The 24,721-nt window shown below is 37.6% G+C and overlaps 2 protein-coding genes across 2 annotated transcripts; both read left to right on the forward strand.

Moving 5' to 3' along the window:
- Nucleotides 1–1,286: 1,286 nt before the first annotated feature.
- LOC103712538 (probable LRR receptor-like serine/threonine-protein kinase At1g67720) lies at nucleotides 1,287–4,614 on the forward strand. The gene is made up of 9 exons (XM_008799088.4): nucleotides 1,287–1,442; nucleotides 1,778–2,318; nucleotides 2,571–3,034; nucleotides 3,158–3,293; nucleotides 3,498–3,569; nucleotides 3,665–3,733; nucleotides 3,832–3,903; nucleotides 4,038–4,109; nucleotides 4,195–4,614. Exons 1-9 carry the CDS (start codon nucleotides 1,370–1,372, stop codon nucleotides 4,220–4,222), a joined length of 1,527 nt encoding a protein of 508 aa, XP_008797310.2. The 5' UTR covers nucleotides 1,287–1,369; the 3' UTR covers nucleotides 4,223–4,614.
- Nucleotides 4,615–7,425: 2,811 nt separating this feature from the next.
- Nucleotides 7,426–23,253, forward strand: LOC103712503 (probable mitochondrial import inner membrane translocase subunit TIM21). Its single transcript, XM_008799040.4, has 8 exons — nucleotides 7,426–7,816; nucleotides 9,051–9,110; nucleotides 9,193–9,211; nucleotides 16,354–16,517; nucleotides 19,280–19,461; nucleotides 22,025–22,073; nucleotides 22,201–22,320; nucleotides 22,544–23,253. The coding sequence occupies exons 1-8, from the start codon at nucleotides 7,520–7,522 to the stop codon at nucleotides 22,700–22,702; spliced, it is 1,050 nt and encodes a 349-aa protein (XP_008797262.2). The 5' UTR covers nucleotides 7,426–7,519; the 3' UTR covers nucleotides 22,703–23,253.
- Nucleotides 23,254–24,721: the final 1,468 nt, after the last annotated feature.

Below are 24,721 nucleotides of genomic sequence, written 5' to 3' on the forward strand. Positions count from 1 at the left end.
GGAAAATGCTTATGCGATTACCAAACTTTGCTAAAGTAGGTATTTCATGTTTGGGACGTTCACTCTCAACCGGAATTAGTTAAAATGCAAGGGTCAAGATCGATTAACTCCAGATCCACCTATTGGGGTTTTACACCTGATCCAGGATCCTCTGCAGTGCGCTGTTTGTATTGAAGGATGCTGTGCAGCACTCGATGACCACCAATAGAAAATGAATGGCTATCAATCAAAATGTTCTTACGTGTCCTACGTGGCTCTCCTTTATCAACATGCCTCCTTGCTTCACAATCCTTAGTAGAAGGAGAATGAAAGCAAGACTCCATTTACATGTACCTTCCCATTCTCATAGTACATGTTCCTAATCTTCTCAGAGCTCTATCCACGTTAATTTTCTTTCCTCTCACTTCACATGGATGCCTTGCTCTAAATTCTCTCCTCTTGACCCTTTTTCTTTTTCACTTTTTAAGAAGGCATATAATGAGAGTGAAGCTTTAGACTAAACTTTCTTTTGATCCAACACGCCTTGACCATTTGCCATACCTGTTTGGAAGCCTTGCATTTTTCTATCAAACTCTACATTAAGACTATTTTATTTGTCGAATCAAATTATGTTAAACTAGGGATGCAGATCATGCGAGTTGGCTTCGAGGTTGTCTTGAGCTGAGCTTGCATTATCAAGTAGTAGGCCTGAGCTCAGCCCAGCCCATAGTTGGCCCATCATTTTCGACCTAGGTCTGACCTCATGTGCTGCAACTAATGCTTAGGGTTGACATATAGATTGACCAAAATCCCACTCATTTGACCTTTTTTTTTCCTTCTTTTTTCTGCAGTTTTTCTCTTTCTATTTCACTCAGCTGATATTTTCAACATATTTTCTGTCTATTTGCACACCCAATCAACCAAAATTTAAAAGAGAAACCAAACCAGCTGCTAGAAGTGGTGTGTGGTATAATTTCCCCTCCACAATGAGCATGACAGAAGTTTCTCGCTGGACTGGACTGTTCACCTCAGCACGTTCGTGATGAATCCAACACAGAAAGGAAGAAGGGTTTCAAGTTTCCCACTAACATAAAGTTCTTTTAGAGGATGGAAAGAACTCAAATCCCTTGTTTTAAAAGGAGAGAAGAAAGGAATAACTGGCCGCCATGTCCACTGAGACCACAAGAAACGTATCTTAGCTCGACCGGGTCCACCCCACAAAGCTTTATTCCTTGACAAAAAAACGTCCCATGTCCAACGACCAAACCCTTAGCCGGCAAACTGCTGTTCTAAAGTAATTATCGCCACCCCTTCCTCCTTTCTTTGGCCAGACTTCTCTTTAGAGGTGCACGCGTGCTGCTTCCAAGTCCCAACCCATCCTACCCTTGCGATGCTCCCCATTCTCTTCCTTTGCCTCCTCAGCTTCCCTCCCTCCCTCCATGCTTCCGATCCTCCTCCAAGAGGTAAACCAATCCACACATCACCATTGGAATACTAGATACACTTGCCATTTGTTTTGTTTCCATTTTTTCTTCCCCCCCATTATGATCATTGGCACTTGATTGTGTGACTCAGCGAGTTCCTTCAGCTCAAAATGAGATGTGTGCATATGTTTGACTACTATCTAGTTTTATTTTCAGTTTTGCTCTCGTTCTTCATCTTGTTTTTCTTGACACCTTGGTATATAGTTGATAGCAAAAAGCCTACAATGGTGCAAAGATTGAAGGCAATGTTTTGTTATGTTCCTTCTTCTCCCTTGTTCCTCTATTGATCCATCTTAGTTGCATATAATGCGTAGGTTACCGCATAAACTGCGGGTCGCAGGATGAGGACACCGTTGGAAGCATCAAATGGATCGCCGATGATGGTTTCGTCGAAGCAGGGAACATATCCAAGCTCAACATTCCAAATATGATGCCTGTACTTTCGTCTCTCCGGTACTTCCCCGACAAATCAGCTCGGAAATACTGTTATCTGATCCCCGTGGCCAAAGGAACCAAGTATTTGATCCGAACCACATACTTCTATGGAGGTTTCGATGGAGGTAATGAGCCCCCAGTGTTTGATCAGATAGTTGGAGGAATGAAATGGAGCACGGTGAACACCACAGAGAACTATGCCAAGGGCCTGGCCTCGTACTATGAGATCATCATGGTGGCAACCAGGAAGACAATGAGCATTTGCTTGGCGAGGAATGAGCACACTGTTTCAAGCCCATTTATATCTGCTCTTGAGGTGGAGTTCTTGGAGGATTCTATATACAACTCAACTGATTTCAAAACTTACGCACTGAGTACTGTTGCCCGCCATCGCTTTGGTTACGATGGCCCGATAGCAGGGTAAGAACATTACTTGAATTATTTCTGCTTTATTTTGAGAACACAAGCTAGAACATTGTTGTATTAGTTACACTAGCATAAGAGAGACCTACTTTTCTTATCCTGCAATTGAACTACTAGGAGATAAGGCAATCAAAGGTAGTCACAGGGTCTAAATTTTTTTTCTCTTTGGAGAATTCCTTGAACAAGTAGACATGATAGGTAAATGAAAATGAGAAGAATGTTGATTGATGATGTGGACTTCATAAATAGCTATCCAGATGACCCATTCAACCGGTTTTGGGAGGCTTTCAAGGACACCAACCCTGCAGTGGAGAGCCATTGGAGCATAGCATCATCCCATTTCTGGAATTTCCCACCACAGACGGCATTCCAGACTGCTCTTACAACCAGCAGAGGGAAGAAGCTTATAGTCAAGTGGCCTGCAATGGCACTTCCTGCTGCAAACTACTATTTGGCTCTCTACTTTCAGGACAACCGAAGCCCGAGTGCATTTAGCTGGAGAGTGTTCGACGTTTCAGTGAATGAGAAGACCTTCTATTCAGGCCTCAACGTTTCGACGGCAGGCGCCGTGGTCCACGGGACGAAGTGGCCACTCTCCGGGCAGACACAGATCACATTGACCCCTGATGTGAGTTCCTCTGTTGGGCCGGTGATCAATGCTGGGGAGCTCCTGATGATGGTCCCTCTTAAGGGGAGGACGCTCGGTAGAGATGGTAACCAAGCCCCTTCTTCTGCAAACAAACCTCTCTTTGGCTGAACTTTGTTGTTAAGTGAACTAGTATGTATGTCTGTCGTCTATTACCTTGATCTGTCTTTTGAAATTTTCTTATTTTCAGTGCTTGCAATGGAGGCAATTGCAAGAAGCTTCAACAACCCACCCTCGGATTGGAGTGGAGATCCTTGCTCACCCCCAGAGAATTCTTGGACTGGTGTGACATGCTCCCAAGGGAAACGCGCCAGAGTAACCGCACTGTGAGCTCAAAACTTCATTTCATAGCATCACAGAAGACATCCATGGCATATTAATTGAACTCCCCGCCTTTAACATTTAACCTTCCAAGGAAAAATTTAACCTTCAGCTTTATGGGAGGCTTTGAATTAGCTAGATCTTCCCCTTTTCAATTGATATAGAACTATAGATCTTGATGCCACCACTTCTTGTTGCCTCTGTTCCAGGAACCTTACAAACTTCGGCCTTACGGGATCGTTGCCTAACAGCATAGCCAAATTATCAGCAATCACTAGCATGTAAGCTTCTTTGAATGAAATATGAGCTTCAAAGATGACCTCATGGTTCTGAGTTCAAGGGAGGAATTTAACCAACAGTAATATGGTGATTGCAGTTGGCTTGGTGGGAACAAACTTTCCGGTCCCATTCCAGATATGGGCTCCCTCAAACGTCTGGTTTCTTTGTAAGCCAAAGAGCTCCATTGTTGTTACCCTTCATTTTTTCTATGAACAGTTTGATCTCTTTTCACTAATTATCACGTTGCTCCTCTCCTAATAGAAGGCATTTGGAGAATAACCAGCTTACTGGATCTATCCCTTCATCATTAGGAAACCTTGGAAAACTTCGAGAGATGTAAGTACTCGAATCCCCAGCGAGAATTTTGTGCTCGATCCACTGAATAGTTTAAGCACTAGTAACTTGCACTTAGAAGTTAACCCCTTGTCATCAATCTCATACATACTGACTCTCAAGTTCCTGATTGATAGATTTCTCCAAAACAACAATCTTGAAGGCCAAATTCCTGACAGTCTAAAAAGGAGAAGTGGAATTAATATTCAGTGAGTCCTATCCTTTGTTTTCCAGCTTTCCATTCACCACAATCTTTTTGGGTCGCATGACTCGTTGGTTCTGGTCATTCTATAGGATTTCACCTGGAAATCAAATTCACTGAGGTGCAGTGTATTAAAGCAAGATAGGAAGGAACCACGTATGCATACCAAACTGCTTTCAAACTCCAGTGACATGTCTCTTGAGTTCATTTCAAGGACAGAAAGGGCTGTGGAACGCCTTGACGGAATTCATGTTTAAGAGCAGCTCTTATAGCTTATTTGTGCTTGTTATAAGAAGCGAAGGCATTTACAGTAATATCATATTATGTGCCCAAAATTCATACTCTGATGATTTTGATAATGTAAATGGTTTTTGCTGGAGTTTTTTTTTTGGTTCTGCGACATCTGTCTGTCATATCAAAAAAAAAAGTGAGACTATGAATTGGATAGCAGAAAATATTTGATTGCAGTAGTTGATCACTGTTTGAACAAATGAGGTTTTATTTAATGTCAATTACTTCTTTTTTTGATGGAAAATTACTTCAGACTTATCATAGAACTATGTGATCCAAAAATTCATATTGTTCAGTGTTCAATTACTTCTTTTTTTTTTTGATGGAAAATTACTTCAGACTGATCAAAGAACTATATGATCCAAAAATTCATATTGTTGAGGGTTACATATTTTTATGATCATGCTTCATAAAATGCTTTACAGCATCATTATAGTTTCCTAGGTGGTAATGCACGTATAACATGGTGGTAGATAGTAATATTTGTAATAAGACCATTAGTATATAGTATTGGTGCAACAAAAAAGAAGCTGTAAAAAGAAAAGGTTGCATTCACGACATTATCAAGTGATAAAAAAAGCATGCATATAATAGTACAGTCACTCAACAAAATCATTATTTTCAGTGAAATAGTCCTGTTTTTGAATATATAAATTGAGATAAATTATTTTTATTCAATTTATGCAGTCCACAATGTCTTTTAATATTCTAAATTAGTAATACAATGTCTTATCACAATTAGAATATCTTAGCAGTTATTTATGATCCTTCGTACGCCACAACCACAATCTACAAGATTTTTAACCAACAAAAACTTGTAAAGACAAATGCAAATCTCTAATCATAAAATTCATTGTTTAACAAAGATGAAGGCATACAGCATTCCAATTCACCAAAACATGCAAAGATAGTAAAACTAGAATGAAAAATTTGAAATTGAAATTAAAAAAAGGACAAAGGTATGAGTGAATGCTAAGAACTACAAGATATCGTCCTTTCTTTATAAAAAGCTACAAAGAGAATCTTGAGAAAAAAAATCCTTACTCCCCTTCATGTCATCCTTATTAACATAACCATGTCCTCCCAAAACCCCATCCATAGTAGTCCTCATGCCCTTAACAAATAAGAGAAGGAAAAAAGCTGAATTTAATTGGAGGTGCCAGCCCATACACATTACTTGGCATTCAAAGAAGAGAGCTATGTTTTTATTCCAAAAGGATTAAAAAGTGGAGTTTTCTTGAGATATCATTTACTTGCTAGTAGATAATGTTTTCCATACTATTCATGTCACTATTCTCCTCTCCTTCTCCAATGTCGATCCTTACTCTCAACACGTCCTTGCTTTCAAACAATCCCAACTTGCTGGAGTGCAACACATCATCATTCATCTCTATGATTGTGTAGAAAAAAAGAGCTTGCAAGATAGGACCTCTTGCAATCACATTGCATCTTGAGATGGGACATCTTGAGTTGGGCCTCTTGTAGCTCTTACTATGGGCACAGTAGAGATGATGGCATAGGGAGAGGAAGATTGATGCAATTAAAACAATGATTAGGAATGGATGAAAATTATGGAGAAACAAATGGTAACTGTCTAACAAATACTGTAAATAATTATTAAAGGTTGATAAAGATTTGAAGTTTAATTGGAGGAAAAATGGTATGAGAGATTAATGGAAGGGGAAGGGGTGGGGGGGGGGGGGGGGGGGGGGGGGGGGGGTGGTGTGGTGGGGGTCGGGGGGGTGAGGCATTAATCAAGAAATTTTTATTTGAGTTAGTATAGGGTATTTATTGATACTTTTAGGAAAACGACCAAACCTCAATCTATTTGCTTTTAGGAATACTGCATATACAAATATAAATTATGGATTAACAATATAGTTATATGCTATCTTTTTTGTGAATCTAAGTACAAAAGTTAAACAATTTCTTTAAGTTGGTCCAATTTTGATTAGTTTCTTTAATCACACTTGATGGAGTCGATAGCAAGGATAAGAGGGATCGACGATGCTGTGCACTTTTATGATGAGTAACAAAAAATGATTGAAGGATGTTAAGTTCAATGGGTTATGCCCAAATGTTTTAATCAAATTTCATTAGCACAATTTATTCATGCTTTATTTGATCGGGTTCAAATTATTACAAATCCATAATTGATCGAGCCAAAATTTGGATTTTGATTTTATAAGCATATTCATTTACAAGTTTAAAATTTCTTATCGAGTTAGATCCAACCCTATTTTAAACTATCAATATTGCCATTTTGCATCTTAGAATTTTTAAAATAATTATTGCATAACTCATTTTCGTCTGTAAGAACTATATTTTTTATGCTTTTATTAAGTATCTTCCTCGTAGTTCAAATAGGATAATTGCATCTTTTTTGATAAGTAATATAAGTGATTCTTAGAGGGCGACTCGGCCACAGTGGTTAGTTGGATCCGGTGCCGGCAGGCCAGGCTGAATCTGCACCCACTACTTCAGGATCTTTGACGCATAATAGAGGAGCTTGATTTATTTCGAATCTCACATATATTTCGGGAGACGAATAGTGCTGCGGACTGGGTCGTCTCCTTTGCAGCTCACCACTCCGGGTTTATATCATGGGGTATGTCCGATTGTATGCCGCAGGTTTTTGATCGTGTTTTGTCTTGTGATTGCTCTGGGCCTTCTCACGGTCGTGTGTAGTGAGATGCCAGTTCAAAAAAAAAAGAAAAAAGGAAAAGATATGCTTAGATGCAAGAAAATCCATAAAAAAGAATTTTTTTTTCACAAAAGAAATTAATTTTTTTAGAAAATAATTATAAACTTTCCAAATTTATTAATTTTTAACAAAATAAACACATGGTAAATTATATTTTCTATGAAAAATAAGTATTTGAAGTGATTTTGGTTGCAAACATCATTGCTTCAAAACACGGCAAAAAAAACTCGCAAATTATCTAATGTCAGCACTGAAGTTGCCGACATCAGTTGATTCTTCGTCTATGAGGTACGAATACTGAGCAAGTGCTATCGGTTCAATTTTAGCGAGGTGATACGACACCGGCTCGAACAGCGTACCGATCCTCTTCTTTTGGTTTAAGGCCTTGTTCTCGCAGCGGAACGCCGAGGGAGGCGACGGCGATGGCCGCCCGTTTCTTGAATCGATCCAAAACCCTAACCCTAGATCGTCTCCTCCATCCCTCCTCTCCGGTCTATCCCTTCCCCTCCTCCCAATGCCTGCGAGCTTTTCTCCACTCCATCGTTTCCCTGCCGCCCTTCCGCCCTCCCGGACGCGGCCGCGTCCCTCTCCCGGATCCCAGGTCTGCCGCCTCGGGAACGGCCCCCAGTTCCCCTCTTCTTCCCTCCGCCTCCCCTGTGCTCGATTCGGCTTCCAGTCTCCCCAACGACGCGCTTGCCCGCACCCTTGGCTCCCGAAAGGTACGCGGTTTTCAGACTCTTCGTAAGCTTTGGTTTTTGTGCTCTGAATGTTGTATTTGATCTCTTATTCGGTTTTGGTAATTTGATATTTGTTGTCCATGAGACGACGAATCCTGTGATACTTCTCCTCCAGCTAATTATAGCTCTGTAAGAGATGAAGAATTTAGGGTTTCTCTGCTGTTTAGGGTTTAGGAAAGGGCAGAGGTTACCGAGAAAGAGATGCCCATTATAATAGAACGTGGTGATATTAAATTAAAGAGGACGCTCGTTGATTGGACGTATCACCTTGACTTGCAGTATAGTGAATGATAGTATTGTTATTGCGTGGATGAATATGATGCATGGAAGTCTTGGGAGCATCTCTTTGGTAATACTATCAGAGAAGTCCTGGAAACCCATCTACGCATGCCCGAAGCATCTGCTGAAACCAGAGTTTAAAATAACTGCCATTATAATGATCTTGGAGCTTCCCATTGCCTTTTCCATATGGAACAGGTATTTGAATATCAGCCATATTGTAACAAGTATGACAACTTTTATCTCTGACCTAAAACGATAGCCTTGGGGGATGATATAAATGGGATCATGGTGTTATTGAAAACATGGATGAGAAACTTAAACAAGCACCCTAGAAAGTAGTACCAGAATCTTGGACATATATTCAAGAATGGGGGAAATTTGTATATGATCCCACATACTTGAACAAGCTTTTTATTTGTAATGTTTTAAGATCTTGGATTGCCAGGATATAGCATCCCGGTTAAAAAGCTAGCAGTAGTTGTACTAAATGAAATTAAGGAGTCAATGACCATGTGATCACTTTGAACTCCTCAAAAAACCCCTTGAACTAGCAACATTTATCCCACTTTCTGGCTATTAAGGAGAAGATTGTCTTTAAAAGTATGCAAGAATGTATTAGTTGAGCTGGTCTTCTTGATATTGATCTGATTTTAAATTTTTTATCAGAATAGCTCAAGGTGATGAATTTTGATTCTTTGCTTTCCATAAGTCCTAAGTGCTCCCAGTCAAATCATATTTTTCCTCTAATTTCTGAAGTCTTTCAAATGAGCAAGTTTCAATGTAATGTAACATAATTTCTCGATGCCAAGATTATGTTGTCTTTCAGCTGCCATATATTCTGTGTTTCTTGCACTTTTTTTGGGTAAGGTTTTCAATAATCTAATGCTATGCTTGTACTACGTAACTTACCCCCTTGATGTTGCTACAATTGTAGATCGTCGAAGGGTCAGGCCATGCTAGCTGTTCCAGTTCTGACATCAGTAGGATGATCAAGGTGCGAATATGAAGAGAACTAAAATTTTCTCTACTCTCTATTAAGTAAGAATAACTGAATTGTTTGTTTGGTTGAACTACAGGGAGTAACAAAGCCTGAAGGTCAGTTCTATGAAAACCTATTTGAGTTGACAATCCTTTTATCTCGAGTCACTATTTAATAATGTACTTTTTTTTAAAGTGAATGCAAAGATATTTTGCAATTTTTGCCTTATTATTGTGCCATCCCAATTTTTTTTTTTAAATTTAGATGTCGGGAATATGCACAGATGCACTCCATCTATCCATTCAATGACTGCATCCAACTATTGTATTTTTTTGAATGAATTTTTTAAATTTTTACTTGGTATGTGTACTAACGCAAATAAAAATTTCAATAGCAATCCAGATTTCTAAAATCTTCGTGTCTTACTGGTTTGCTGCCTTTCTGGGGCATAACTTGAGCTACACATGCCTGTTTGAGGTGTGAGACTACTAGTTTCAAAGCTGATCGAGTCCTATGAGTTCTCTTTTAATGTTTTAGCTAGTTTGCTGTTTTGGAAGTCAAAATTCAGGCTAATGTTCTAGCATGGTATTAGATTTGAGACTGAATCAAATTTGGGATTTCGTGAAAAAAACAGCCAACTTTGTTTTACTTTTTGCAATTTGGGTTTCTTTTTTTTTATTATTTTTTTATTTGGAGGAATGACTGAGTTTTAAAATTTTGGACCCCTTTTGCCCTGGTTCTGAGTAGGTACACTTCAACTGTATATTCAAGTGGAGCTAAATGCTCCATATACTTTGTAGAGAATGAACATATTTTTGGTAGCGAGAGCACATATTTTCATATGAATGTACATATTTTTAGTACTGACTGCACATATCTGTTGAGGGTGCACTGCACACATCTGTTGAGAGTGCACTGCACATTCACAGGTTGGAGTTTATCTGTGGGACTCGGGCCCCAAAGCATCCAAAAATTACAAAACTGGGCCATTATTGCAAAAAAGATAAAAGTAATCTGAATCTGCAAGACCAAAAAAAGGGTAGGCCAGTTCTGCAAAGTCCCCAAATCGGATACATAAAGGCTTCTAGTGTTTTCTGTGTTAAAATAGGAGTCCTAGATATTATACTATGAACTGAGAAGTGTTTGACTAGTGTGTTAGTTTGCTCAGGAATTCTCATAGTGGGTTTATATATAAAGTGAGCCATATTTCAAAATTAAAAACATTTTCTCTTTGTTATTGAAGAGCATTGCCTTTCTCATGGTGAACTCAATGAATTCAAACGGTAAGCTCTTAGGGCCTAGTAACTTGCCATCAACATTATATACCTAAGAAACAATATCTTCTTTGAGTAGGAGAAGGTCTGTAATTTTGTGGGGGTATAATGGTATTATCACTTATGCATTTAAATAACATATATGTATGCCTAAATGATTATAAATCCTTATTGGCCATGTCTACCTGATAATAGTCTTCTTTGAGTAAGAAAAATTTGTTCCTTTGTAGCTATATAATGATATTTGTTGACATCTAACCATATTTTCCTATTAATAGTTGAGGCAAGGCTTGGTGATTCCTTAAATGTTTTTGTATGGATTTGTGTGCTTGGTACGCCTCAACTCAAATCAGCAGTAATTGCAAAACTAAACAGAATCTCTATCCATTTCATCGCTGCAAAAGCTTATTGTTATACCTTTCACAAGACTTGCAGCACTTTCTTGGCCAAAGCATGGTATCCACTTTATGAATAAGTACCGCCCTTCGAACATGACTAATTTTATAGATTTGCTCTCAGTTTCAACTTATAAAATTTTTCACATCAACCCTGATTAATTTTCAGCAATGAAAATTAAAATATGGAGTTGTTGACATGTCCATTAAGCACTTCAAACTTTTTCCCCTTTTAACCTCTCCACATAATCTATAGTTCTCCTAAAAGCAGAAAGAACAAATTTTGGTTGTCCTCTTCATACCCTTGGCCTTTATTTTATAAGAATTTTGCTTACTTATAGAGTTAATGTGAGACCAGTTATGAAATTGAGGATAATTTTTACCTTTAATTAGCCAATCAATAGCTTTTAGTTTATAGGCCACTACATCCCATCATAAACTTAATAATGGAGTCAATTATACATGGGTGAAATATTTATGGCATTAGATGTACCAAAGGACTTTTTATTAGAGTCATTTAGAGGCAATAAATAGTGCTATTAGAAAAAAATTCCATTCACTTTGCTACCCTGAAAATCCTATCTATCCTAGAGTTTTTGAGCACTTTAGACTAGGTAGAGACCAGGATACAATGAGAACAAGAAAGATTAATGGGCGGAAGCTCTAAATCCACGATCTATCTAATGATCCAACCATTAATTCTGGCTATGGGTTTCCATCACTGTCCTCTGCATATCCAAATTCAGCTTACCTCTTCTTCCATCTCTATCTACAATGCTTTAATATGATTTTTCTATGACAAGATTCAAGTTGTTACTATGTTCAGTTCTTATTTTTCACATCAAGATGTAATCTCATGTCCTTTCAATTTGTTTCGTTGGTCAACATCTGTATCCCCCTTTCCTTTCTGTCAATATTGATGAATTTTATTTTGATGGAAGATCATTTTTATGCTGCAAAATGTGATTGTTGTGGTATGGTTTCTCATCTTAATTGTTTTTGTATATTTTACATTATTGATTTTTCTTATTAGTTATCGTGACTTGTTTATTTTGAATATTGTTTTTATCTGTATAAATAGTCTGCTAATTGTTTGTTCAGCAAGTCTAGGGGTTTGATCTTTGATGCGATGCTCAGTGCAGTTCCTTTTTTTCAAGGGGGAGGGGTTGTGACAGGGATTCATTTTCAAAGCAGTTCTATTTGCCTATTGGGATAACAGCCACTTACAGTGACATCTTGTGAAGTTTGTTATTCTGTGACTTGTATGACTTGTAGGTTATCAAGCTATGGAATTTTTCATGTGTTAAAAAGGTTTATTATGAATCAATTCTGTTTTATTTTAATTCATTCAATACAACATATATCAAACATTCTAAAACCTTCCCAAGTTTGGGTGTGCTTGATTCGTTCTTTGTTTTCTTTGTATATTATATGCATTTTATCAATTAAAACCTCTTTTTGTTTATGCAAAATAATATTTTGATTTTCTAGTAAAAGGTAATTAGACGACTCTTTTCTCTATATTCAATTCATCTTAGGAGGTACTAAGAATTTTAGTACTCAAAATAAGGGATTGATAAGTTCATATTTTGTTGTACTTCCTGATAAATTAATATTTAATCTAGCATCATAATATTATTTAATTATTTAATAAAATATGTTGATTAAAGAAAATAAAGTGAGACTGTAAATGCAATGAGGTGATTCTCACACCGGCTCTTTACTAGTATAACGTAGATTCGTTTACAAAACTTTTGGTCGTCATATTATTGAGTATTTGGGCACTTTTACCAATACCAACCTAGCTGTTGGTCTTCCAGATCTTTTAATTTAGTTGGTGGATTACCCTGTGAACAACTAAGTCTAGCGCTACATGTTTTCTAATGCTATATAGTAAGATCATGTTTGGATATTGTAAGTTATTCAACTGTTATATTTATTTTGAATTTTATGCTCCCTTAGTAGGCTGCCAAACTTCTTTTCTTGTTATTTTATGTTTCAATATTTGTGCTTACTTGCTTGAAGTCTGCATTAGGATAGTCTCCATGAGTATGTGAATATTCTTTAATCTATTATTGCCAAAAATCGTTCGTTTTGCCTTAATCTAATTGTTATTATAATAATAAAGTTAGAATTCAGTAATTAGGATTAATATGATTTAGGCCAAAATTTTCTATTCAGGAAGAATTAAGTTGATATTTATGTGAATATTGGGGATTTACCACAATTATGAGAGGAGCATGTGAAGTCAATAATATGAAATCTGTATACTAGGAGTGGAGTGCAGCAAAGTTCCAGCTTTTTGTATATTGTATGCACAATTTCCTAGTCACTTAAATGTGAACATAGGCACTCACCATTTCAAGCAAAAGTGTGAGGGAAAATGCTCAAATAAACAACCTAATGACTAGTTTGGTGAGTTTTTTTAATTGTTAAAACCTTTGTGGCTTTGGTAGATTCATGCATATATGAAAATGAGCCATGACTCAATGGAGGTGATCTAGCCTTTGAAGTTTCTTTGTGTCCATGTGATGCTTCTTGACAAGGAGCATAGTAGATCATTGAGGTAGATTGAAGATAATTATTTGTGATATCCTATTATGTTTTTTCAAACAGTGGAGGTATCTGGCGGCAACGTAAAGAAAACATTGATAGTGTCACGCCCCGAACCCAGACCGCAACAGAAGCCGCATGCATGCAGGGCAGATCATACAAGCATGCAAGGCTACTGACCAAATCATAATAATTTCAAAGCAATCATAATAATTCTTTAATTTTTGAAAATTAATTTAATCAAAATCTAATCAATTCATTCTCATAAACAAATATCCCAAAGTATCATGAGTCAAAATATTCCAATATCATTCAATCCGAATAAAATATTCAAAATTAAATTAAACTAATATAAACTAAACTAAGCTAGAAGTCCAAATAATCACGAATATCTTCAGAAGATCTAGCACACTCTTCTAAGTTTTGAACAATCATGATTCAAGATCTAAAAATAGAAAAAAAAAGAATAAGGAGCTAGACCAGCCTGGTAAGCAACATAACACATCAAAGTGGGATTTAAGCATGCCAAACAAATAAATAATCAAATAGTATGATACTAATCGGGAATAAATCAAATCTCGAATAATACATATATTTTTTTCAAAAGTTATTTTTTATAAATTGATATTAGACCCAACATCAGGTTATGGCCACGTAACCTAGTGGCGTGGGTCAGATAGCAGATACAAGATGCACAAAGTGCCAGATAACAGATACTATTATTCTAACCATTGGTGGCTTGGTATCAAAATCAGTTTCTCAGATTACAAGTCGACAAGACTAACGTAGAATCTCCATTGGCGGGGCCAAATCATAGTCGTGCTGTGGATACGTATATAAAACAAATTTCATAATTTATCCATTCAGATTTTCAAAATTCATTTACAAGAGTATTAAAATACATAACATATTTTAGAACAATTAGGATAGTAATAATAGCATGCTTAATCTGTCTAATTAAACATAAAACAAATATCATAATCAAATTTAACAAATTAATCATAATTTCCAAAGGTCAAAAATATATTTTGAAGCATTAAGTTACTTACCTCTTCTCGCTTCAAAATTCCACTTCAATTAGATGGATCAGATTTACCTATTTTAATATCATTAGGATACAATTAATTTTATCATTATCTTAGAAGCCAAGCAAAATCAAAAATTAAGATAGTATTGGGGATACGACCTCATGCCCAAATCGGGGTGGACGACAGGCAAGGTCGATCAGGCGATGGTATCCTATTGCATGGGTTGATCTGAACAAGGTGAACTAAACTGATCAAGATGAGTTATGATTTAAGTGATTCAAAAATGGTCAATGATAACCAAATTCTAGGGATACCTGGCAAGGCTGAGATACTAGGTCGACGTGCCACCTAGGTATTGGGATGATTTAGGGCCTCCACATTGGGGCCAACTTGGATCCGAACAAAGGGTGACAAGATCTTAAACCAGCATCCCTAGGCTTACCTAGAGAGAGAAAGAGAGAGAAGAGAGAGAAATAATAAAGAAAAATAAAGAAGAGTAAAAGAAGAAGAAAAGAAGGAGAGGGCCACAGTCAGGTGGCCGTGGTGGTCGACAGCCGAAAGATCGACGACAAGGGGCAATCGGCGATAGAGCGGCCAGCGATGGAAAAAGGGGAGGAATGGCCGCAAAAGAGGGGTTTCGGCCCCTTTTTCTCTTCCTTCATGATCTCTGGAAGTGACACTCTAGTGATAGCCCAAAGCCGCAAAGGGGACAAGTCCCCATCTCCGGCAACAAGCGTCGGCAGCGGCGGAGGTTGGAAAAAGGAAAGATAAAGCAGCCTTTTTGGATCGAAAAACGGGGATAAACAGAGCCCCTTTTTTGTGGATTTTTTCTGCGAAAACTCGGCTGGCAGGCTTGTGAACGAGGAAATAAAGGAGAAGAAGATTAAGGTCCTTACCTAGGATTCCAGTGAGGGATTGGCTGCATTTTCTGGCGAACATAGTGAACCTACGCCATTGGCAATCAAGGGGAAGAAAGAGAAGAAGAACAGTGGTGGCTGCAATGATCTTTCGGTGAGGGAATGCTAGGGGGATCAAGACCCTTAAATAGGAGTGGAGGCTAGGCTTCCCTAGCCTCCGACGAACTTCCTGGATGAGGAGGAGGACTCCTTCATTTGTGCTCAACCAGGGCTCTGCCCTGTTTATGGTTTGAAAACAGGCCTTTGAGCCTTCATTTTGGCGCCGGGCCGGGCCAACAGGCCGGCCCAGTAAGGCTGGGCTTCACAGATAGCTCTTTGAATGTTCATAATCTTATATCGAAATTGTGGCATAGAATTTATTTCTCTCGCCTCTTGACAATTTGTAAGTTGGTTTTCAATACCCATCTAGTTTCAGCAACATTGAAAATCAAAGAATTGTCGAATTCTTTTTGCTTGTGCCTGATCACCAGAAATTTTGGATATATGACTGAAACAAGAGTGTTAAGATGAACATATGGTAAAACTAGAAAGGATAAAATAAGAAATGAATATATTAGAGGAGCTGTAGGAGTTGCACAAATTAAGGACAAAGTGATGGAAAATTGATAGAGATTGTATGTACATGTACAATGAAGATCTGAGGTACTCCAATAAGGAGAGTTACTTTGATTTCATCTGGAAGGTGGTAAGAAAAGGAGGGAAAGATCTAAGGTAACATGGAGAAGGTTGTGAGGAAGGGTATGGAGAAGCTTGGAATAACATGAAAGATGGCTCTAAATAGGAATACTTGGCGAACTTGGATCCATAAAGCTGACTTGAAATAGTTGGGATAAGGCTAAATTGCTATAGTTATGAATGCTCTTGTTTTTTCTGGATCAGAAGTCTTTTTGCCTAGTTATAGGCGATAAGGGTAAAGGTTTTAGATTGATAAATCAGAATATTGTTTGCTGTGGTGTTTGTCAGTCAATCTGGATTATTGATGCTAATCATTGATCAGACATTAGTTTGTTCTATGTTCAGAATATGTGTCTGACTATTTATGTTTCATGAATTTCATATGATATGCTAACATATATAATAACTCTTGACAGGCAACTCAGTTTTGTTTGGGGAACACTTCAGATGGCATACGATCAACAGAAATCCTACAAATCTTCTCAGTAAACATTTTGGAAAGCACTCAGTGATTCCTTGTTTAGGTAGAAGTTCTGCAGTCAGTTATTCTACACAAGCATCAGAACAAAAAACAAAAGAGGTTTAAGATTTACCATAGAGCTATACCATTTTTCCTATTCAACATTTTTTACATAAAATACACGTTATTATGTACTTTCTTGCTTTGATTCTCTTTGATGCTTCTTATTTTGAGCTTTATGATTTCTAATGGATTGAAATTACATTGATTGTTCTCTTACTATTTTGAAACACTTCCATGCGGAGAAAGAAGTATTGATGTGGCCTTGTTAGTTAACAGTAAGCTACGAAGTTTTGTATGTCAACAATTTGCTACTTAATTGTATGCCTGGTTGCTGGAACATACATCTATGGTTCGACGCACTTGGAAACAGATCCAACAAAATAACCTGATTTAATTTTTCATAACATGGGAAGTTTATAAGAAACATGTCGGTAGATGCCTAAGAAGGTTTCTGAAAAATGAGGTCAAACATGTAGAGAGTGAGCATTGAATTTTTCTACTATTGCGCCATATCTAAAAGAAATTTCTCATCTGAAAGACATGTTTTTAGTGCTTGGGCACCGATTTGTCATCTTTGTACGCATTTCAGCTAATTATGAAATCAATAGTCTTCACAAAAAAGTGTTTATATGACCTTTTCATCTCTGCATGGACTTGTGCCTGCTTTTCACTCGTCAGCTTCGGATGTAGGCAAGTGCTGCTTGATCTTTTGTCCTTATCTTTGTAAAGAGAATCTCTACTTTCAACACCATGCCTAAGTTTGGGCAATGGCTTCATGCATCAGAAGTTTCTCAACTCCAATGCATTTGTGCTATGTGACAAATTCTCATGTCCACATACATATCAGTGTATTAAAGAGACAATCTCTACTTTCAACACGATGCCTAAGTTTGGGCAACGGCTACATGTAGCATCTTAAGTTTCTCAACTCTGATGCATTTGTGCTATTTTAAAAATTCTCTTTTCCACAGACATATCAGTATATTATTATGGCCAAATTGCTATCCAGATGTGAATGTGTTCTTCATCCTTTATATATATAATATGTAATATATATATATATGCATGTATGTATGTATGTATGTATTCTCTGTGGGTGTGTCTGCTGTCACTTGTTTAACATGATGAATAATAATAAGTTATGAGATGATAAACATTCTCATCTTGTCAGATGTATTTGAGTTGTACATGTGGCACATGCTATAGAAAATCAAAATATAAATTCTAATGCATGAGAATATTGCCATGATGATTCGCATGTGTGGTTAGATGATTGACTGGCAATTCTTGTAAGCAGATGTCTCTAACTATAATGATTAAATTTATCTGTGACTTTCACATCTATTTTGAAATAACACTTAACAAAATTTTTATGTTAGTTGGAAAACTTAAATTACTAGACATTAGTAAATAACATTTTTTTTTTCCAAAAATAATTATATTTTCACCTTGTTCTATTAATACTCAATTCCTTTGACACGCTACCGTAATTTGCCTCGATGCTTCGAACCAAACTAAGGGGATGTTTGGTGTTGCTTCTGTGTTTTAGGAAGTTCTTCTCACAAAGGGAAAAGCTGGAATCTGGGTTTTCTAGCTTCTTCTTAAAGTGCTTTTTTGATTTCTCTTCTTGAAAAAATATTTTTGGACAATGTTATCAAAGATTTTCTTCAAGAAATGCTTTTTTGCTTTAAAAGTTATAGAAGTGCTTCTTTTAAGCAACACCTAACATGTTCTTAGGTTGTGTTGGCATCACTTACACTTTTCCTATTCTCAAAAACAGGAAAAATTCATTTCTACTTTTTTTTGTTCAAGATTTTCAAAAAATAAACATGTTTGGTGTAGTAAACTACTTTTCCTTTTGTAAGCAGAGAAAATAAAAAAATATTATAAAAAATCCAGGGGAAGTTGCTCTTGAGGTAGGCATACATGGTTGGCTTTGTGGGGCAATGCCCGATATGGATCTCGTTGGGGTTGCCGGGGGTGAAGGCAACAGCATAGGGCTGGGGAAGAGGAGCCTAGCAACAGTGGAGGGGGAAGAGGCGATATGGTTGCAGAGGCTAGTATGGCTAGTGTCTATCCTCTGGTTTTGTAACTTGAAGTTGCTGCCACCATTGGAGGCCAAGTGAAATTCAAGCACCACTAGGATTGTGATGGCTTTCCATCAGAGGAATGCTTGGCAACCGTGTGCTAGTAGCAATGCTCATAGTTTGCATGTCACCAGCGATGGATACATCATTATTGTGGGTGGAGAGAGTGCAAAGGAGTGCAGAGAGAGGGCGGGGTTGGGTTCTAGGGTTTTTGAATGAAGACATTGAGGAGGGCATTGGGATTTTGGGGTGGTGGAGAGGAGGGGGGCGGGGGAGTGTGGAGGTGTTGGTATCAAAGAGGAACATGGTTGGGTGCAAGGAGGCCAGGGACTCAGGGCAGGGGATGGGTCTGCTCGAGAAAAGGTTCTCTGTTTTTCTAAAAGACTGAGCCAGATTTTCTGGTTGTCAATTTTCAGAAAAAACAGATTTTAAAAGCAGAAGATAAAAATAGTAGTAGCAAACTTGGTTTTCTTGTTCTTGCTTTTAGGAAAAAGAAAATAGAAAAAAGACATGATGCCAAACATGCCCTAAACTTTCATAATTGAGTACTAGAAATACAAATCCCTTTCTGCAATGGATGACAATCTATCTGTTCCATAATTGTCATTTAGGCTGGTTCTTTTCTTTGATTATGCTTTGTGTTATTTAATGTGGCTTATGCTCACTGTTCTGGTCTTATGCTAATTAATTTACGTTTCACTAAAGACAACTAATAATCCTGTCCTTCCTCAGGAAATGAGAAAAGACATATCTACAGTTGAAGATCCCTTTGATGCTCCCACATATAATATTCCGGAAAAGCCAGTGACATTTGCAGAGGGAGCTTCGTACAGTGTTATAATACTTGCGGGGCTGGGCGTTGCAGCCTTGGCTGCATATGGTGTTTTTAAAGAGCTAATCTTTGAGCCAAAAGAGTAAGGTCCTTCTCTTCCTACTCAGCATATATGTCAATTAAATTTAGAAATTATATAAAATGTAAAATATAGCATGGGAATGGCAAGTTTCTATTTTAGTCTAACACTTCTGATAATTGTCTAGAGCCCAATTGTTAAAAAAATACTGACATCAAGTTGACTTCTGGTTGTAAAGGGCACTAGTTATGGACTACAGTGGGACTTTGGTATGATTGGTAGGAACAATTCTGTTACAGAAGTTTGTTACAGCTGATCCCCAGTGGGACCAGACAATTGACATGCTGTGTGCCACCTTATGCATAGATCAAAGGCACATTGGGAAATTACTCTAAATAAGGAATTGTGGGTCTGCAAAACTGCTGATTGAGGACTATTTTGTCATGTCCTACAAGGACATAAGTGTCATGTTAACAAAATGGAACCTTATCAATGGAGTTTGATTTTGCAGGAAACAATGTGCTTGCATGCTTATAGCAATCTGAGTTTGCTACATCCAAGTACTGACAGCTTATATTCTGAAAAGCACAAACTCAAAGAATATCTCTATTTATTTGTAACTAGTTATTGATCATCTAATTTCGGCAATGTTGTATAACAGATTGGCTTGAATATGAGCTGCTGACTTGTTGGATAGTATGCAAAGTAGGTATCTAAATGCAAGCAAGTTTACAAGTATCTGTTCATATGTTTGTTAGACTTGGGGAAGACACATATATAGTAGAGTTATATTGCATTTGCATGTCAAATATTAACCAAACACTAATAACCTGCAAGTTAAGTGGGTTAGGTCTGGGTTGCACCAATATGACCTGTTGTTTATTATGTTAACATAATGAGACAGGACATCGATATACATACATTCATACATACATACGTACTCTTTTTAATTTTTTTGAGGCCCTATTAAACATATTTAACAACAATATGGAAGAGGTAGAAAGAAGTGGATCAGAAGGGTCAGGTAGAGTTCACCTTTTTAGAGAAGCTGTGAGGAGGCTAGGCAGGTTGGCTACAGGTCTTTGAGGTTGACCCATTGGCAGGTATTGGCCAGGTGACAGCTTGCTAGTGGGTTCTGCTCAGTTAGATGCAGGTCAACTTTTTTTATGTACTTGACGCTAATTTACTATAAGGGCTGGTTAATAGTGGTGTTGAGTGGTATACTAGCTAGTAAATTGTCAATTGATCTGAGTGCAGTGGAAGGATTAGAAAAATATTTAATATATGAAGAAAGTAAAATTTGGATTTGTGAACTCCATGTTTGTGAGAGTTGTGCATAAATGGATGGGGAAGGTGAGTAGAAATTTGATTACTTAAATGGTGTGGTATGGTAGTCCAAATAGAGGTTTTATTTGATTCATTACTTAATATTTTGTTGGAGTAAGCAGTAAAACTCTTTAAGACCAAACTTATACTGGGTTATGGCATGTTGCCAATACAATTGTTTGGCGATGCAATTGTAGTGTTAGTGTGACCAGATAAACTTTGTCGTGGCAGCATATGACAGGGGTTATCATGCAGCAAGTGTCTTTTTAGTTTATTGTGTGGTGTTAGAATCATCAAATTATGGTGCCAAACATGTTCCTAAACCACTTCCTTTTGCCACTTAGCTTTTCATTTTCTCCAAATTCTTATTCCCATGCTCACTTCAGGTGGTTCTTTAAATAGGTGTTTAGTGTCTCATTAAGTTGAAAAACCTATACAAGGAAAGGAGTATGATGTCTGTTAAACACGTCAGGGCAGTCTTCCTACTACCAATCTGCACAATTATACTCAGACTTTCCAATATTGTTGAATATTGTCACTTCACTTAGCTTCATATAATTTGGTTGGCCCTGATTAATGAGCCACATTTGCTTTCTACATAATTACACTAAATTTTCATTATTCATGAAGTAGTATTTCTTTTTGTGGTTGTTGGAACTGTTTCTCTTAAAATCCAGATCTGTGGCAAAAAGTTCAGGCAATATATAGATCATAGCAATTCGGGAATACCTATATGTATTAGTTGAATTGAGACCAGTGCAAGAAAGATCCATTGCTAGGAATCTGGGCCCAATAAATCTTTGATCTACAAGGTCTGGTGTGTACCACATGATCAAAATTTTCTAACAAACTCATATCTGTTGCTTTGTGAAAATTAGAGGTTGGAAACAAAGTGACTCACCTATAGATTCTTTTGAATAAAGGAAAAGGGTGCTAAAAAACCTAGATTTGAGCACGATGCGAAAAAAATAAATATAATTTGAAAAGGTTATATATTGTTCTGATCTTTTCTGCCAAAGTAGTAGAGAATTCATTAAAAATCCTGAGCAAAATTTTGTTTTCTAATGACATTTTTGTTACGTACAATATCTCCTTTTTTAATGGTCTGTTTTGCTCGATACTTGTCTAGATGAGCACTACTGCCAAAAGTATTAGAGAATCATTAAAATTCCCGAGCAAAATTTTGTTTTCTAATAATATTTTTGTTACGTACAATATCTCCTTTTTTAATGGTCTGCTTTGCTCGATACTGTCTAGACAAGCACTTTTAATGTATCTTTGCCTTCTATCTCTTGTATAGGTACAAGATTTTCGGAAAGGCTCTTGAACGGGTTCAGAAAGATAGTCAGGTTTGTAGTAGGCTCTGACTGTTGTTCCATATCGAGTTTATATTATGTCACAGCATTTCATGCTGCCTTCTCATTCTTGGAGGAATTCTCATAAATGCTATTCATGTTATCTGGTTGGCCTCGTCAGGTTACAGTAAGAATTGGCTCCCCTGTTAGTGGCTATGGCCAGGAAAGCAGAAACCGTGCTGCTCGCCAACGTATTCCCAATAGGGTTTGGACTGACGAAGATGGAATCGAACATGTCGAGGTAACACCTCAATGGTACTTATGAAATACTTTGTTGCAAGATTCATGTTATTCCTTTTTGTTCCTTGGTTTGATTTTACCACTCCCAAATAAGGAGTGGAACAAGGGTTCCTATCAACCTGCATTATTGCCACTATTTACTGTCTTTTGAAATGCTTTACTCTTGGCAAGTTAGTTGAAAATAGTAGAAATGTAGATCAGACTGACATTTAATGAACATGCAGGTAAACTTCTATATTCGTGGACCACATGGATCTGGAAAGGTGTATGCTGAAATGTTCAGAGATCATGCTGACAGGAAGTGGAAGTTCACATACCTGATTGTTGAGATTAAGTCGCCATCTCATGCACAATTGTTGCTGGAATCTTACGTTCCGGCTTAAGATACGGGCAGGCAGGCAATTGTAACTGCTTTCTTCCCCTTCAATCTTCGCCTCCCCCACCCTCCCAAGGGAAACATGATGTGGAATGTAGCTGAATGTTCCCTACGTTTGGTCCATGCTTATCTTGGCTACTTCCTGAAGTAGCTGTTCCTCGTGTTATAGGCATGAATTAGCCAAATCCCATGGGAAACATGAAGGAGAAGATGACTGCCCCTAAGGCTTTGGTTCGGATTTAATCAAGATGTTGCCAAATTCCCAGGGAAACATGAAGTAGAATGCAGCCAGACCCTAGGGAATGAAGAGATGGAATCCTAATGAAGATTTTAAGTCAAGTTTACTAGTGCTTGCATAAAATTTTACGAGGGAGGAAATCCTTGTGTTGGATGACTTGTTATCCAAACAAGCTAAAATCGACCTGGATGACTTTTGGTTGTATGCATGTTTGCAGCCGGCCATTATAATGTGCGGACAATGGTAATTATCCCAATGTGCATGAATAATGAGGCAGAAAATCTTTTGTTTGGATTAATTTACCAATATTTTCTTTCGTATCTTTTTCTGCTATTCCATGCTCCTTGCAGCCCTTATAAAAGCATTCATTGATTCATTTTCTTAGGGACAATAATTCTTTTTCCAACGGCAGAGATACAAACATGTGAATCACTGTGTTCCCAGTGGCTCCATTCATAGGTGAAGAATTGGTGGTTATCTTAGTACCTCTTATGTGCCAGCCTTAAGATATTTTTCGAAGACCGTACTTCCAACGAGGTCTCCATATTGCGGTACAATGAATTTTCTAGACTTCTTGCAGCTTGTTCTCGGTCCTTTTTGCCATGGGCATCATTATTATTTCTTCCATCATCATCTCTCAGTTTCATGTTCTTTCAATTTAGCTTCTTGATGCAGTCCAACAATTAAATTTTTATAGCAACAACGAAAAATTGTTGCGAGAGCAAAATCAGTCATCAAATTTCCAGAAGCCGGATGAAGTATTGGTTGTGTTGAGGCTCAATTCAGGTGAAGTTTGCAGTGTGCACACAATCATACTCAACATGTAAAATACTATGCTAATATAACATTCAGTAGAAAAAGATGAAGTTGCAACTCACTTAAGAGTGGAAGTTTGACAGAACAAGTTATTATACTTAATAGAGTCTCCAGTTCGAGTGTAGGAATTGTTCGGCTTTAAGGGTTTGCAATCCGTTCCGACGAGCAGCTTCGCGGAAGATTAAACAGCTTTTCCATCTTAAGAACGGGAGGCAAGATATCGGTAATTTGGTGAGAATGTAAAACATAGTCGCGTGATAGCTAGGCATGGATCTTGGCATGCGAGAGCAACTTGACCGACGATTTCGATGCCCTCCCCCTTCCCATGACCGATCCCAACTCCCGCCGTCTCCGGTGCGATCCCAATGTTCAGGTTCCTCTCTATGCTTCTAAACTCTTCTTGTTCTTCAAAGGTTCTGTTTTGATTCATTAAATGGTGGTTTTTTATTTCTTGAAGGATTGTAAGGAAGTGGTATATGAGTGGACGGGCAAGTGCAGGAGTTGCTAGGGGACGGGGTTCGTTAGCTACTATAACAAAAAGGGGGGCGCGAGATAGTCTGAAGGTGCGTTCCTTGCCTTGGAATCGGTAAGGACTATTTCCTTTTCTATTTGATACTGTTTGGTTTCATTACTTGATGGAGTTGGCATTGTTTCTGATGTTTTATAGGAGAGACCCAGTTTTAGGAATTAGCATTTGTGTTTTTGTTTCTTGGTTGATTAAATATATGTTTGTGCACTTTGAAAAGAAAGAAGACATTGAGTGATGTGGAAGTAATTCAGGAAGAAGGGACAATCAGCAACCAAACCTTCCTCTCATTTTGTTTAGTAAGATATCTTTCTATCTAGCGCAGTACTATCTCCACTTCTATATTTATGGGAAACAATACCAACATATTAAGAAAGAAATAAGAGCTTTCGAAGTAGGGAAAAAAGGAGGAAAAATTACAGCTTTGTTAAAGCTTTGATCTTTTC

This window comes from Phoenix dactylifera, chromosome 15 (genome assembly GCF_009389715.1).
Source record: "Phoenix dactylifera cultivar Barhee BC4 chromosome 15, palm_55x_up_171113_PBpolish2nd_filt_p, whole genome shotgun sequence".
Classification (NCBI taxonomy): domain Eukaryota; kingdom Viridiplantae; phylum Streptophyta; class Magnoliopsida; order Arecales; family Arecaceae; genus Phoenix; species Phoenix dactylifera.